This window comes from Gossypium arboreum, chromosome 4 (assembly GCF_025698485.1).
Source record: "Gossypium arboreum isolate Shixiya-1 chromosome 4, ASM2569848v2, whole genome shotgun sequence".
Taxonomy (NCBI): Eukaryota; Viridiplantae; Streptophyta; class Magnoliopsida; order Malvales; family Malvaceae; genus Gossypium; species Gossypium arboreum.
In genome coordinates this window covers 97,502,471-97,516,400 of record NC_069073.1, presented here as the reverse complement: position 1 = coordinate 97,516,400, position 13,930 = coordinate 97,502,471, and the positions used below count along the sequence as shown (strand labels likewise).

Below are 13,930 nucleotides of genomic sequence, written 5' to 3'. Positions count from 1 at the left end.
ATGTTAAGTTCGATATGAACTATTACCAAAATAAATATACATGAAATACATAGAAATTATGGTACATGAAATATTAATATAATGAAATGAATGATATATGTTTATGAAGAAACAGAAGAGAATGATATGTATCATGACCTGTATATATATGATTATCTTTGATATGTTGAAACAAGGAAATTATGTAAGTTGATATGAGTATTAAACTCAAGTGTGACATGTCGAGATAATAGGTATGTTAATACTTAGTACAAGTAGGCATATAAGTGATTTCGGTCAATTTGATAAGTTTGAATACTAGAGTATATGTGATGATAATACATGTATAAAACTTGGTTTTAGCTTGATTTGAGTGCTATGATATGGGTTGTTTATGTCTAAAAGTGTTAAGTTAGGTTGATGACAAATGGGGTGAGAAATGTGGCTTGAAAAATAGCCTATTTTTGTCCACATGGGTAGAGAGACGGATGTATGTCTCTTGACCGTGTGAGACACACGGCCTGACCACACGGGCGTGTGACCCCTACACCTTGGCGAAATTTTAATATAAATAGAAAAAAATTTTGAGTACCCGGTTTAGTCCCGACCTGATTCTAATAAATGATTTGGGCCTCGAGGGCTCACGTAAGGGACTGTATGATTAAATTTGATCAAAATCTGATATGAATGCTAAACGTTTATGAAATGTCTGTTACTTGATCCATAAACTCTGGTAATACTCTGTAACCCCGTTCCGACGACAGATTCGGGTTAGGGGTGTTACATGAAATATAAGAACAAAGCCATAGAAAAGCAAAAGCACAAAGAGAATGTTTGAGTGAATGCTATCAAGAATTCTATTACTCAAAACTGAAGTGATTTACAATGAGGGGGAGAGGCCTCTATTTATAGTTGAGCCTCCCCAAATTCAATGGTATAGATTAAAGTACATCAACGTCTAAAATTAAAAGTTATCTATAAAATAAAATCTTTAAGATTACATATCATATCTAAGATTGCATATCTTTGAAGATTACATTCCATATTTGCTATGCTTTGTAGATAGGCCTTCAATCTCTCTAAGCAACGGGCTAGTCTGGTTAGGTCAAATGACCTCATTTGAACATGATGGATCACACAAGTGTACCGGTGTCTGATACATGCCCTCGGTTGCTAATATCTCATGGAAAGCATCATCAAAGGCAAACATTATACTAAAGTCATTCCCGAGATGTGAAATATGTTGGTATGCTATACTTATAGGGAATGGATAGTTTTTTCGTATTTTGCTTCTTATGATATTTTCCATTTAAATCTCGAGTCCATGGAAAAAACCCAACTCCCTTCTATTGACTCATAGCACTTCCTGAAGGCCCCCAATGCCATGTTTCCTTCGATACTAAAGCCTTAGCATTATGTCGTCTCTATAATCGTGGATACACTAAATACTCCTTCGAAGAAGACTTAAATTGGTTTGAATGTATGGTTATTTTTTAAGGAAAGACTATTGAGTTGAGGAATCCAATTTATTTTCTAACCATTGAGTTTGAGGACTAACATCCAAATTACATCTTTGATGACCCTACAACAAGGTCCAGTTGAGATGTTAAATTTTTTTATATATGAGTATTTGATTAAAGAGTCGGTGGTTATTTCAAAATGTGTCAACCAAAGATTGGCTTAGGATGTGGACATTAGGACTTTCAAGGTGGATATTATTACAAATTCATGTGTGGAGATAAGACACGTAAGAGAAACACTACAGCAAAACAGGTTTTTAGCGGCGTTTTTTGGGCCTATAGCGGCCCTTATAAGCGAACGCCGCAAAAAAAGCTGTTAACATTTTGTGGCGTTTATGAAAAAAATCGCCGCTAAAGAACATGACCTTTAACGGTACTTTCCCAAAAATGCAACTAAAGACCATGACCTTTAGCGGCACTGTTCTCACAAACGCCGCTATAGAACAGACCTTTAGCGACGCTTTTGCCACAAACGCCACTAAAGAACATGACCTTTAAAAAAATTATTTTAATTTAAATAATATTTATTTATATGATAAATATTATATTATGTTTAATTTTGAAATTTAAACTTTAAACTATATACTTTTAAGGAAAAATAAAAATATTAAGTAAATTAAATTTTCTATTAAAACTTTAACTTTAAAACTAAATATAAAAATTCATGAATTTAAATTTAATACATAAACATCGATTCAATATGTAATTAATACATAAAAAAACACAAAGTATTACTATTTCTAAAACAAAATTCATTCTGGTGAGAAAAGAATACCAAATCATCATCACCTCTCATTAATCAAAGGAAAAAGATCAGAAAAGAAGAAGAAACAATATACAACAGAGGGTTGGTTCAAGCTTAGATGAAGCCAAAACATTGCAATGCCTGCATATAACTTAGAGAAGTCCTATGATGCTTTCAATTCAACCGCCAAAGAATCCAAAACACCGGAACAGAAAGTCAAAGTATGCACCTGTAAGCCAAAGTCAGGCCAGTAAGGAAATCACTTATACGACCCTCAAAGCCACATATGTCAAAGCACATTATCTGATCTCTTTGAATTATGATATGGAAAGATAAATTTTTAATAATGCTACCATAAAGCAAGAATTAGAATTTGTTTCGACAAAAGTCATTGATCATGTAATTAATCATGTGCCTTTGCATGTATAAGCGTTGCATCTAAAACCTACATAGTTTAAATAAAAAATATCACCAAATCCATGGCCTATCCTCAAACAATCTATTATTTAGATATGTAAACAAGTCAAACAGAAAGCAGCTCATGGCAAAGCATTTTCCTGATCCACTATGTTGGTTGTTTTATCTTTATTTCTTCCCTGAGTTCAACTTTAAACCTCAAAATTAAATGTACACAAAATTTTCCTTGTGAAGTTGAGAAACCAATCGCCACATTATTTTGGTAACAATCTGATTAATTTGAATATCCTTTTAACTCTTGCATGAAAGATGATATTTTACCTTTGGTTATTTATGAAAATAATGTGCATCTCTACACATGAACACCAATAAAATCACAAAAATTTCTTCCTAATGGAAGAAAGAAAGATAAAGAGTTTCAATTTGAAGTAATAACAAACCTTATTACATGCGTCAATGGACTTTCTGCATTCTCCCATTTTGAGGAAGCACGCAGCTACATTCAGACATAAAGAATTCTTCATGCAATAAATCAGGAAAGTTGAAATTAATAGTATCCAGAAACAGCTATCTAATATCATGTACCAACTGATAGATCAAAGGACATGATAAATTCTTTCAATTACCACGAGGCAGGAAGAAACTTACTCTTGTGTCTAAAAACACTTTTCCTTCCTCATCCGTTTGTGGATGAACATGATTGAACTACCGAAGCACCTATAAATAAAGCAACACATGGAATTGAGCTACATATGAACTTCAATGTACCACAGTAGAAAACACTTTCACTGATTTCACATGAACATCTACTAAATAAAGTGTATTTAGGCTTACCCTATAGCCATATAAGATCTGTTTAAAATATTTGACATACTACCTTTTCATATTTTGCCTTGGCAAGTTTAAATTTTCCCTCTTTGAAGAGTTGGTTACCCTGCAGACCAATGGTTAAATATTCAAATTAATATTCTTACAGCACAACAAAACAAAAGATTAAACAATTAATGTGCATCACCGCAACAGCTTGCAAGCATACACATGGAAATGGGGCTGTAAAGTGTACGACCAGACAATGGCTTATTTAGGAAGAATGCAACATAAAATATGCCACATACCGTCACTCGAATTTTTTCTGCTTCATCCATTATTTCCTGAAAGTTCAAACCAGTCCAATCCTGTAATGAAAATTTGAGTTAGGATGCACTATTTGTCATGACAAAATATTAGTGCACAATGACAATGTAACAACTATATTATCTAACCTAAAACCAATTAATTATAGGTGGAAGGTTCTAACTTGAATATAAGCCTACAGAAAACCCAATTTAAAGATGTGGGATAACGCCACTTAATATTTCCTCTCACATCTATCTCAATGACGACCTACAAGCGGACAGCCTTACAAGGGGTAGTAAACCAAAGCAAGAACAGAACACACTTGAGCTTTGATATTATGTTAAGCATCCACCCTAAAACCAATTGTTTATAGGCGGAAGGACCTAACTTGAATGTAATAGCATATGAAAGTCAAGACTTAATACTATAAGAAGAAAATGGAAGGATGAAAAAAAAAATGAAAGAATAAGAATGGAGAGGTAATCAATTAAAACACCCAAAGAAACAGATATGCAAAATTACCATACCCTTCATATGAAAAATGGGTTTTTTTCGTTAACCACCTTTTGTTCATTATCGATATGTAAGAAAATCTACTAGAAAATATTTATTTTATATTAATTCAGTTATTTTCCAAAGAAAAAGTGAATAGAAGGATTCAACTTACAACTTAATCTAGTATGAAGTTTTTTCAGCCTCCATGGTGGAAGTCATAAAAGTGGAAAGCTTCCAATATAGAACAGTGACACATTAATATAATGTTGTTTTCATACAGAAAACATATCGGCTGAGGATGATTAAGTTGTCAATTAAATACAAAAAGAGCCAATTTATTGAACGTTTATTTCACATCGTTGGGTCACAATTAAATGAAGCATGGCAATGGAAAATGGAGGTTTGTTCAGGACATGGTACGGTAGCTTGGAAGCAACTGCGGGGAATATTAATGAGTAGCGTTCATGAGTGCTTTGAACACTATATTCCAAAGACCGTTTTGGAGAGGCAAAGTCAATAATAAGGGAAAACAAAAGAATTACAAAGTTGATGTAATTATTTTTAAAATTGAATTTCAACTTACAATCTTGTAACCTTTATTGGAAAGTAGTCTTCAATTAGCAAATATGATAAAAAAAATTGTGGTCAATATACTTCAATACTAAATTAATTAATAATTGCATGAACTAAATTTTTAAATAATTAGTGGTACGAGCTATGAAATATTAATGGCCACTTGATTTGCCATGCAAAAGTTGACTCAAAACAGTACTAACCTAACCTGTAACGAAGAATTAAGCAATTAAATTTTTTTTAATTGATAATTTCTTTGGTACTTTCTTTTAAGCAAATCCAAAAGAAAAATGCACACACAACGGACATATTTATTATGTTATATAAAGAGTCAACATATAAAATGGAGCTTTGACCGTCAACTAATTCATATCTCCTACCCATGGTGCTCTAAATTAGGATGGAAGCTTATAAAGACAATAAACTCACCAGCATCGGGAAGTCCATCCTTTCGCAACTCAAATGTTCGCTTCCTTTCGTGGTCCAGGATGGCAATTTTTGTTGGCCTACTAAGATATATCTTATCCACCTTTTCATCAACAAGAACGGTAAATATAAAACAATGTATACAAATTTGAATTGAAAAGACAGAAAACATAAGCCTGCTTTAAAAATTTTAGACTAACTTCTGATTCAACTGTTATTGCATCCCCTTGTTCAATGAACCGCTCTCTGTTCTGCAGGTTATCCAAATAATCCAGTGTCTCTAGTCCTTCTACTCGCACTTCACTAAATAAAAACTAAATACAAATTGAATCGTACAGAACAAAGAATTAAGTCCAAGCAATATAGCATAACAACAACACCTAGATACAGAACTTTTTCTTTACTCTTAAAATAATAACAAATAAAAATTGCTTCTAATCACAACTTAACTTTAATTAAAGATAAAATAATCATGTGTTGCAAGATGTTTACTTTATCTATGCAAAATAGCAAATTCACTTACCTGGCATGTAGAAGACAAGAAAGAAAGAATATATAAATCAATTGCGTTAAAAAACTACTTATGTTCAGTGATTAAGTACGACTTTGAACTCATATTTATACTCCTGCTTTTGACAGTCTAGTTCCCCCTTTACGTAAGGAATAAGGGCCAAGGCTATAAGGCGATTTAATCAAATATTCACCATATCATACTGTTTCCACGGCTTAAGAAAACACTAGCATTGTTAACTGAAAAAGGGAAAAAATACTGCAACTGCTAAAATTAGAGACGCATGATACAGTGTTTAAATGCAGAGCTTCCATTTTCTTCGTTTTCTTTATCTATCACCTCCTCTTCCTCCGGTTTCTTGTCATCTAGGGTTTCCGTTGCCATAGAAATAACCGGTAAAATTAAAAGGAACCTGTACGTTCCCTTGAAAGCCTATGATTAAAAGAAACCCTTACAGATCGAGAGAAAAGGAGTAGCTATGGTGGCTGAATTCAATGCAGTGAAATGAAAAGGAAAAAAAGTGTGATTAGTGTAGGTGTATTGACTTGGTGTTGTTGGAAATAGGAAATTTGCGGGAAAATTTTGAGAGTAAAAGGGAAAAAAAATAAGTACAAACTTTTATTTGGGGGATTTAAGGCGCACGACGGAGATGAGAAGAAGAGGGAGTATATAGCGGTAACCAAAAATTATTTTTTGGCAGTGAGCGGGATTTTGATTTCCCCTTTTTGGTATAAAAAATAATGGCATTTTGCTGCGTTTTCACCAAAATCACCACTATAGCTCAACTTTTCGTGGCTTTTATCCAAAAGCTCCATTATTGCTCAATTTTAATTTTTTTCATTTTTAACATATTTTTTTTATTTTTTTCTTTCAAAATTTTTGTCTTGAGATTATCATTTTTGGAATTTTTTATTTTGAATATTGAACTTTTTAACTAAAATATGGACTAAAATATTAAATATTAAAATTTTCAGTTTTTATTTTAAATTTTAAATTTTTTGAAGATTTTTATAATTTTAAATTAACATATAAAATACAAAAGGAAACTTTAATGAAATAAAATGGAATCAATGAATTAAAAAATACAAAATGACACAAAGAATACAAGCATTATTGTTTTAAGTATGGTCCGCATTAGTTGTTTAGATTTTTATATAAATGGTATTTAATTATATGTATAACCTAAATTTTGATAGAGATACATCTCGAATTATATATGAATTTCGGTTTAATATGTAATTGTAGACGTGAAATTTTAATTGTGGTTTAAATGTATAGTTGAAACTTTAATTTTTGATTTAATCATATACATTTTAAAAATAAATACATCAATATATTTTTATTGAATAAATATAAATATTTATGTATGCAATATGTAAATATAAAATGATGTTATATCAATAATTGTGTTAATAATTTACAAGAACTAGATCAAATTAAAATTCATGTATACAATTGCACACTAAACCATTGTTCATGTATGCTTTTGGGATTTAACCCTTTTGATATATATATTTTAAAAATAATAATTTATATTTATCTTATTTAGATTTATATTATATAAAAATCCAAGATACACAAGTTAAGTAGTTCACCATATTCACCCCTAAACACTAAAAATTAAACCCCAAACACCAAACCCCAAACCCCAAATCATAGACTATAAACATATACCCTATACCCTAAATCCTAAATATATATATTACAAGGGACAAAAGTAATTAAAAAAGAGTCTTATTGCTTACCTAAACCCTAAAATAAATTAATTTTTTGTCATTTTATCAAAAACCCTAACCCTTAAACCCTAATAGCCTAACCCTTAAAACCATCAAAAATGCTAAGACCCTAACTACCAAACTCTAAATCATAAACATAAACCCTAAACTCAAAACTCTAATCACAAAATAATAAACATTATATCATAAACCCTAAAACCCCAAACCATAGACATTAAACCTTAAATCTCAAACCTTAAACCCTAAAATAAAATGATTTAAAAAACAATCAGTCATATACTTAAAAAACTTTAAAATTATTTTAAATAATAGTATTTTAATTTTTTTCATTTTTAACAAATATTTTTCTATGTTTTAATTTCAAATTTTTCAATGTGTCATTATTTTTTTTGAAGAATTTAAATATTCAATTAAAATTGTATTTTAATTAATATAAATAAACCAGTTAAATAATAAATGGACAGATAAAATGTTTTTTGTGGCGTTTTTTAAAAAAGCGTCGCTAATGCTCGATCTATAGCGGCATTTTTCAAAATGCGCTGCTAGTGCCACTAAAGCTTAACATAAAATGACGGCGTTGTGCTTAATTTTTTTGTGGCGTCGCTAATGGTTGACCTATAACGGCGTTTTTTAAAAGCGCCGCTAATGCTCTATCTATAGCGGTGTTTTTCAAAAAGTGCCGCTAATGCCACTAAAGGTTGTGCTTAATTTTTCTGCGGCGTTTTTCAGCCGCTAATGGTCGACCTATAGCGGTGTCTTTTAAAAAGCGCCGCTAATGCTTGATCTATAGCGACATTTTTCAAAAAGCGCCGCTAATGCTCAATCTATAGTGGCATTTTTCAAAAAGCGCCGCTAACCTCTATTTATAGTGGCGTTTGACACCGCTAAAAACTTGTTTTGCTGTAGTGAAAACGTGAATTTTCCTAATAATCGTCACGACCAATGTTGTAGAGCTTATGGATCTAAAATCAAAAGAAACTCGATCTACTTTGTGGAAATTGACGATTACACAATTTGGAGATTAGAAGTATTGCAACATACGTGCCCTGTCCCTTAGCTCGAAGCTACTTCTTTACTTGGTTATGCCACCTTTCTCACATTAGTAGCTAGCTAGTTTAGCATATATCTATATAGTTTTGGTTAGGACTATATTTCTTTTTTCTTTTATTTTTCAATCATTGTTAGGACTCTATATTTACTTCTTTAATATTTTAACTTCTCATGATTTAGTTTACTTTGCCCTAGTTAATTGTTAACTGATGCTAGTATTTTATACTACTTTGGTTTAAATATAGTAGTGGTATTTGTACTCTTTTAAACTTTCAATTTTAATCCATCTAATTTAATTTTGAGATATTGAATCCTTATACTTTTTTTATTTAAAATCTTCATCATTTTATCCAATTGTGCTGTTAGAATTGTCATTTTATTTAAAAATTATTTTACATTAATTTTATATATTGTATAGTTAAGTTTAAATAAAAATATTTTGATATATAAATGATTGTAATTAAAATTAATTTTATTTAAAAAGTATTTGTTCAAATTTGATTTAATATAGACTTAACAAATATTCCAAAATTTGGAGAGATGTTATTACATCAGAGGTGTTTATAGACTAAACCGAACTTCAAAAAATTTCCTAGCTCGAGCCTAACCCACTCAATCTACCCAAATGACCTATTTCACTATTTAAAAATAATAAAAATATTTTTATTTAAATGTAATTAAAAAAATATTAATATTATTGTAAAATTATTTTATATTTTGTTATTATTTTTAAATAGTAAAATGGGTCGAGCAGAGCCAATCCATGGATAAAAATACGAGTCCAACATGTAATCACTATTTAAGGAGTATTTTTTTTTTTTAGAAATTTTAATATTTTTCATATTTTTTAAAATTAAAATAAATTATTTGATTTTTTTTTTTTACTTTTTGAAAATCAAAAGTTTTTATTTTTTCATAATTTTATAACACTTCAAACCAGATCCAAAAATTCGATTAGATCCAGAGCGCCATAGTAGTTGTCGAAGCTAAACATAAAATTTAAAATATATAAATAATCTATAATTTAACAAAATCATGCTTATAAAAAAATTAAACACAATTAACATAACATAGTGAAATAACTAAACAATTACCTGATATAAAAGCGATCAACTAAACTGATTGATCCAATTACACTCTTTAGCCGCGATGTTGCTTCAACACAAACTCATGAATTTTTTTTTTTTTTTTTGTAAACTACGTATGAAATTAAAAACTCAAATCCAATGCTAAGTGGTGATCTCCAATTTCTAATTTTATCAAATATTAAAATTAATTTAAAAATAAAATAAAAAAAATTATTAACAATTTGTGGAGTCGTTTCGAATAAAGTAAGAATCCTTAAAACATTTCAACAACAATTTGAACGATTTTCCACAATCCATCAATATAATTGACATTTTCATTTCATTCATAAATAGACACAAATTTCACATTTTTAGAATTAGCCCAAGCAACACAAGAAGGAAAAACATTTACACACATGAGTGCTCAACCGAATTCCCAATAGTTGTTGGAGATCAATCTGTATACATAAATATTGTACGTTATTAAGGTATTTCTATTAAAATGAAAATGCATAGGATATGTTTACATTTTGGTGTAAACTCAGGGTGGTATCAATTTCACTAATACATTTTTGTCTATTTTGATTTGTATCGATAAGTTTCAGCTTGTAATGCTTATCAATTCATACAATATTTTAAACTTTTAAATTAATTTTTATTTTTATCTTAATTATTTTTATAATTACTTTAGAAAATAAAATATAATAATTTAATTAAGTTGTTGAACATAATTAATTAATTTTAAAATTAATATTTTTATATAAATATATTTATACGTTTATAATTGAAATATGTTTACATGTAAAAAAATAAAAAATACTAATAAACATGAAATGATATATCGAAATATAACAATACAAATATGTATTTGTATCAAAACAAAAAAACATGTCCATCTATATGTTAGGAGAGTTGCTCTCCTAAGATAATTTTTTTAAAAATCCTAAGATAATTTTTAAAAATAAAAGTCACTCTTATTCTTATACAATTTTTTTTACTTTATCAATAACCATTAATTTATTTTTAAAAAACCACTTATATAATGTATGTATAATAGGTAGTCTTATTAGAAAATTTTAAAGAGAGTAAATAATGATAAAATTATTTGAATGAGATGACCACTACAGCAAAACTAACTTTTAGCGGCGTTTTTTTAGGCCTTTAGTGGCGCTTGTAAGCGCCACTAAAACTATTAGCGGTGTTTTTGCAAGCGCCGCAAAAAACGTCACTATAGATGGCGCCGCTAAATTTTGCGGCGTTTATTTGAAAACAACGCCGCGCTTTTCCTACAAACGCCGCCAAAGGTCAGGACCTTTAGCGGCGCTTTTTCCACAAACGCCGCCAAAGGTCAAGACCTTTAGCGGCGCTTTTCCCACAAACGCCGCCAAAGTCAAGACCTTTAGCGATGCTTTTCCCACAAACGCCGCCAAAGTCAGGACCTTTAGCGGCGCTTTTCCAAAAAACGCCGCTAAAGGTCATAAAAATTAAAAAAAATAAAATATTATAAAATATTGTAAAAGTCCTAAAAAATATAAAAAAAATTAAAATTCATTATCAAAATATTGAGAAGAAGAATAATCTATGATATAAATACATCCCGCCAAACAAAATACCGCACTTATCATACTACACCAGAAATCTAATAAAATACAAATAGAACAAAATAAGGATGAATGAAAGACATTAATGATATATAAAATCATTGTTTCTAATGCATATGTAGAAATCAAGCCATGGTGTGCACCAAGGATCCGGCTCTCGTAATAGCACCGTGCCTTGATCAAAATAATAATCTGCGTTTGAAAAGATGATCTTTTCCAATTAGTGGTCAACCTGAAAAACAAAGCAGTTCAAAAGAAGTCATGTGTCAATTAAACTTGCCACCTTTGATATTGCTATAGGAATTAATGCATGGAGAGTGATGGAGATGGGATTGGGGATTCCTCAAGGTCAGCAGCGATAAATTTAAGCAACAGTGTGGGAAAAGGTGAAATGAGAGATTTTAGACTAAATCCAAAGCATTAATTTCTATTAAATGAAAACAAACAAACAAATATAATTGTTAAAGAAACATTAATTTCTCTTAAATCCGTAATATTCGAACTATTCCATTATTCATTGCATACAAAGTTTGAATAGAGAGATGAATACGAGTTAGCGATGGGAAGCAAATACGCACAATTACCACATTTTCATTCGTCAGTAGCTATAAACTTAGTTCTTGAATTCATAAATCGTGCTTGCCATTTGCAGCCCAAATACACACACACACATATATATATATTTAAAAAAAGCAGCACTTTATAGTGTTGGTTGCAACCAAAGAAATTCAAACATACCATCAAAACCCTCCAAGATGCAAGGGTTGCGAATCTTCATGGCCTTCAAAATTTCGCTTTCGAGCTGCCAAGTAAGCCATAGTGCAAAAAAGCGTACACAAGAAAGCCATAAGTATATAACTAAAATATAAAGATTATACAAATGACTGAATAGAGACTTGTCGATAAGACTGCTTAAGGAATCACAAGCCATTAAGATTTCTCTTTATATTCAATTTCAAATCATTAATGTAATCCTATTTTGCTAAAATGGAGGGTACCTGTACATAGAGGTAATATTTTGATCCCTTGAGATATATTTCATTTACATAATTGTCTGTCCATTTGGTAAACTTGGAGCTCTTGAAGCGAGATTCTTGGAGATGGCATACGCCATTTGAACAGATCCACCACCAAGATCAACTATGCCAACTGTGTCTTGATATGTCCTTCCCAAATTCCCTAGTAGGTAATTTATTGTCACCTATAAAAGAAGATGGAGGTTAAGAAAGTCCAAATTAGGTCCATTGGCTCCATCAAGAGGGAAAAATTACAACGGATCCTAGCCCTAACAAAGACGTAAATACTTTATTTTAGTTTCCTAAGTTACCCCAGAGAAACCCTCGGATTTCTCCAATTGGCTCCGCACCACCATGAAAGCATCTCAAGCAAGACCGATCATGTTGACCGGTTATAAGATTAAAATATCAAGCAGTCCTTGTACTTAGTCAAAAGTACAATTTAATCCACTATATTACGTAATTGAGTCCTTCAATCTTTTCCATGTTTGACATTGGAGAAATAAGTAAAATTGATAGCAATGTTAACGGAAACCATCTAAAAGCTAGCATAGACCCCCGAAATCTGACAAAAATATTGATCTCTAGATGGAACTGAGTAGCAACATTTTTTCAATTAAGAACATACATATTGTCGGATTTCAACTCATGTACAACTCATGTACTATGTAAGATTTGAGAAGAAAAGTCCACATCAGCATTTAAATAATTTTACATCAATATTGTTATCAATTTTACTTGTTTGCGCCTATATCAAATGTTTAAAGATTAAATTACTCGGTTCTATAATACAAGGATTAAATTGCATTTTAGCTATAATATAGGGACGCCAAGATACTCTAACCCCAATTACAGTATGCAAAGTAAAAGCAAAGTATAAAAGTACAAGAAAATTCAGCATATCATACCCACTCACAAGAACCTTCTTGAGATCCATCCAGAATTTTGACCCAATTTGCCTCGGATTTAAGGGTGCTTCTACTTTTCAAAAGTTCCCTAACCTAAATACATATTTAAATTGCACTAGCTTGAGGAAATGGTAAAGTAAATGCTGTGGCCATAACAAACATGTATCTGAAAATAAAATTACCGATTGCAAATTTTATCAAATGCCTCGCCTCCTAATGCCCTCAGACCAGCAGTTGCCTACACAGATAGCCCCATTGTTCAGCAAATTAAAAGGCTTAGAATGCATAACGCATGAACGTAAGACCTACCCCAACTCTCACAGCAGTCTTTGATCGTAAATCTAGCGGAACAACACTTTCTGCCTTGTCAAGAAGAGAAGTTAATGAATTTGCAGCAGCCTGTGGATCTTTTGCATAGTAGCTCAAACCTGGTTTAAGCTGCAGCAAAACAACCCACATAAAACTAACTAATACTTGGACAAAAACCTCCATAAAATTGAAGAAAATGGTCCACAGCACACAAGTAAAATGGTACCTTGAAAAGAGATCAAAGAATTGATGTTTTGAACTCTTTTTTTTTTTGTTCAATTCAAGTAAAATCCTTTTCTAGAGGATACAAGTTAAAATCCTACCTTACAATATTTGAGTCAAACTATGTCACAATTCACAAATATCAAATAAAGGTCACAATATTCTCAACCCCTTTCAACTTATATTTAGAGGAAAGAAAAACAAAAACAATAATCATACAAATAAAGATTACTAGTTGT

General features: G+C 30.8%; 1 protein-coding gene and 1 long non-coding RNA gene across 2 annotated transcripts; both read right to left on the bottom strand.

The window, feature by feature from the left end:
* Positions 1–2,168: 2,168 nt before the first annotated feature.
* Positions 2,169–3,175, bottom strand: LOC128291702 (uncharacterized). The gene is made up of 2 exons (XR_008281522.1): positions 3,102–3,175; positions 2,169–2,473 (listed from the first exon to the last, which is right to left on the bottom strand). It is a non-coding gene; the product is annotated as an uncharacterized LOC128291702 (long non-coding RNA).
* A 2,046-nt stretch (positions 3,176–5,221) lies between these two features.
* LOC108458678 (putative glucose-6-phosphate 1-epimerase) lies at positions 5,222–6,166 on the bottom strand. Its single transcript, XM_017758083.1, has 4 exons — positions 6,073–6,166; positions 5,874–5,947; positions 5,472–5,585; positions 5,222–5,374 (listed from the first exon to the last, which is right to left on the bottom strand). Exons 1-4 carry the CDS (start codon positions 6,164–6,166, stop codon positions 5,222–5,224), a joined length of 435 nt encoding a protein of 144 aa, XP_017613572.1.
* Positions 6,167–13,930: the final 7,764 nt, after the last annotated feature.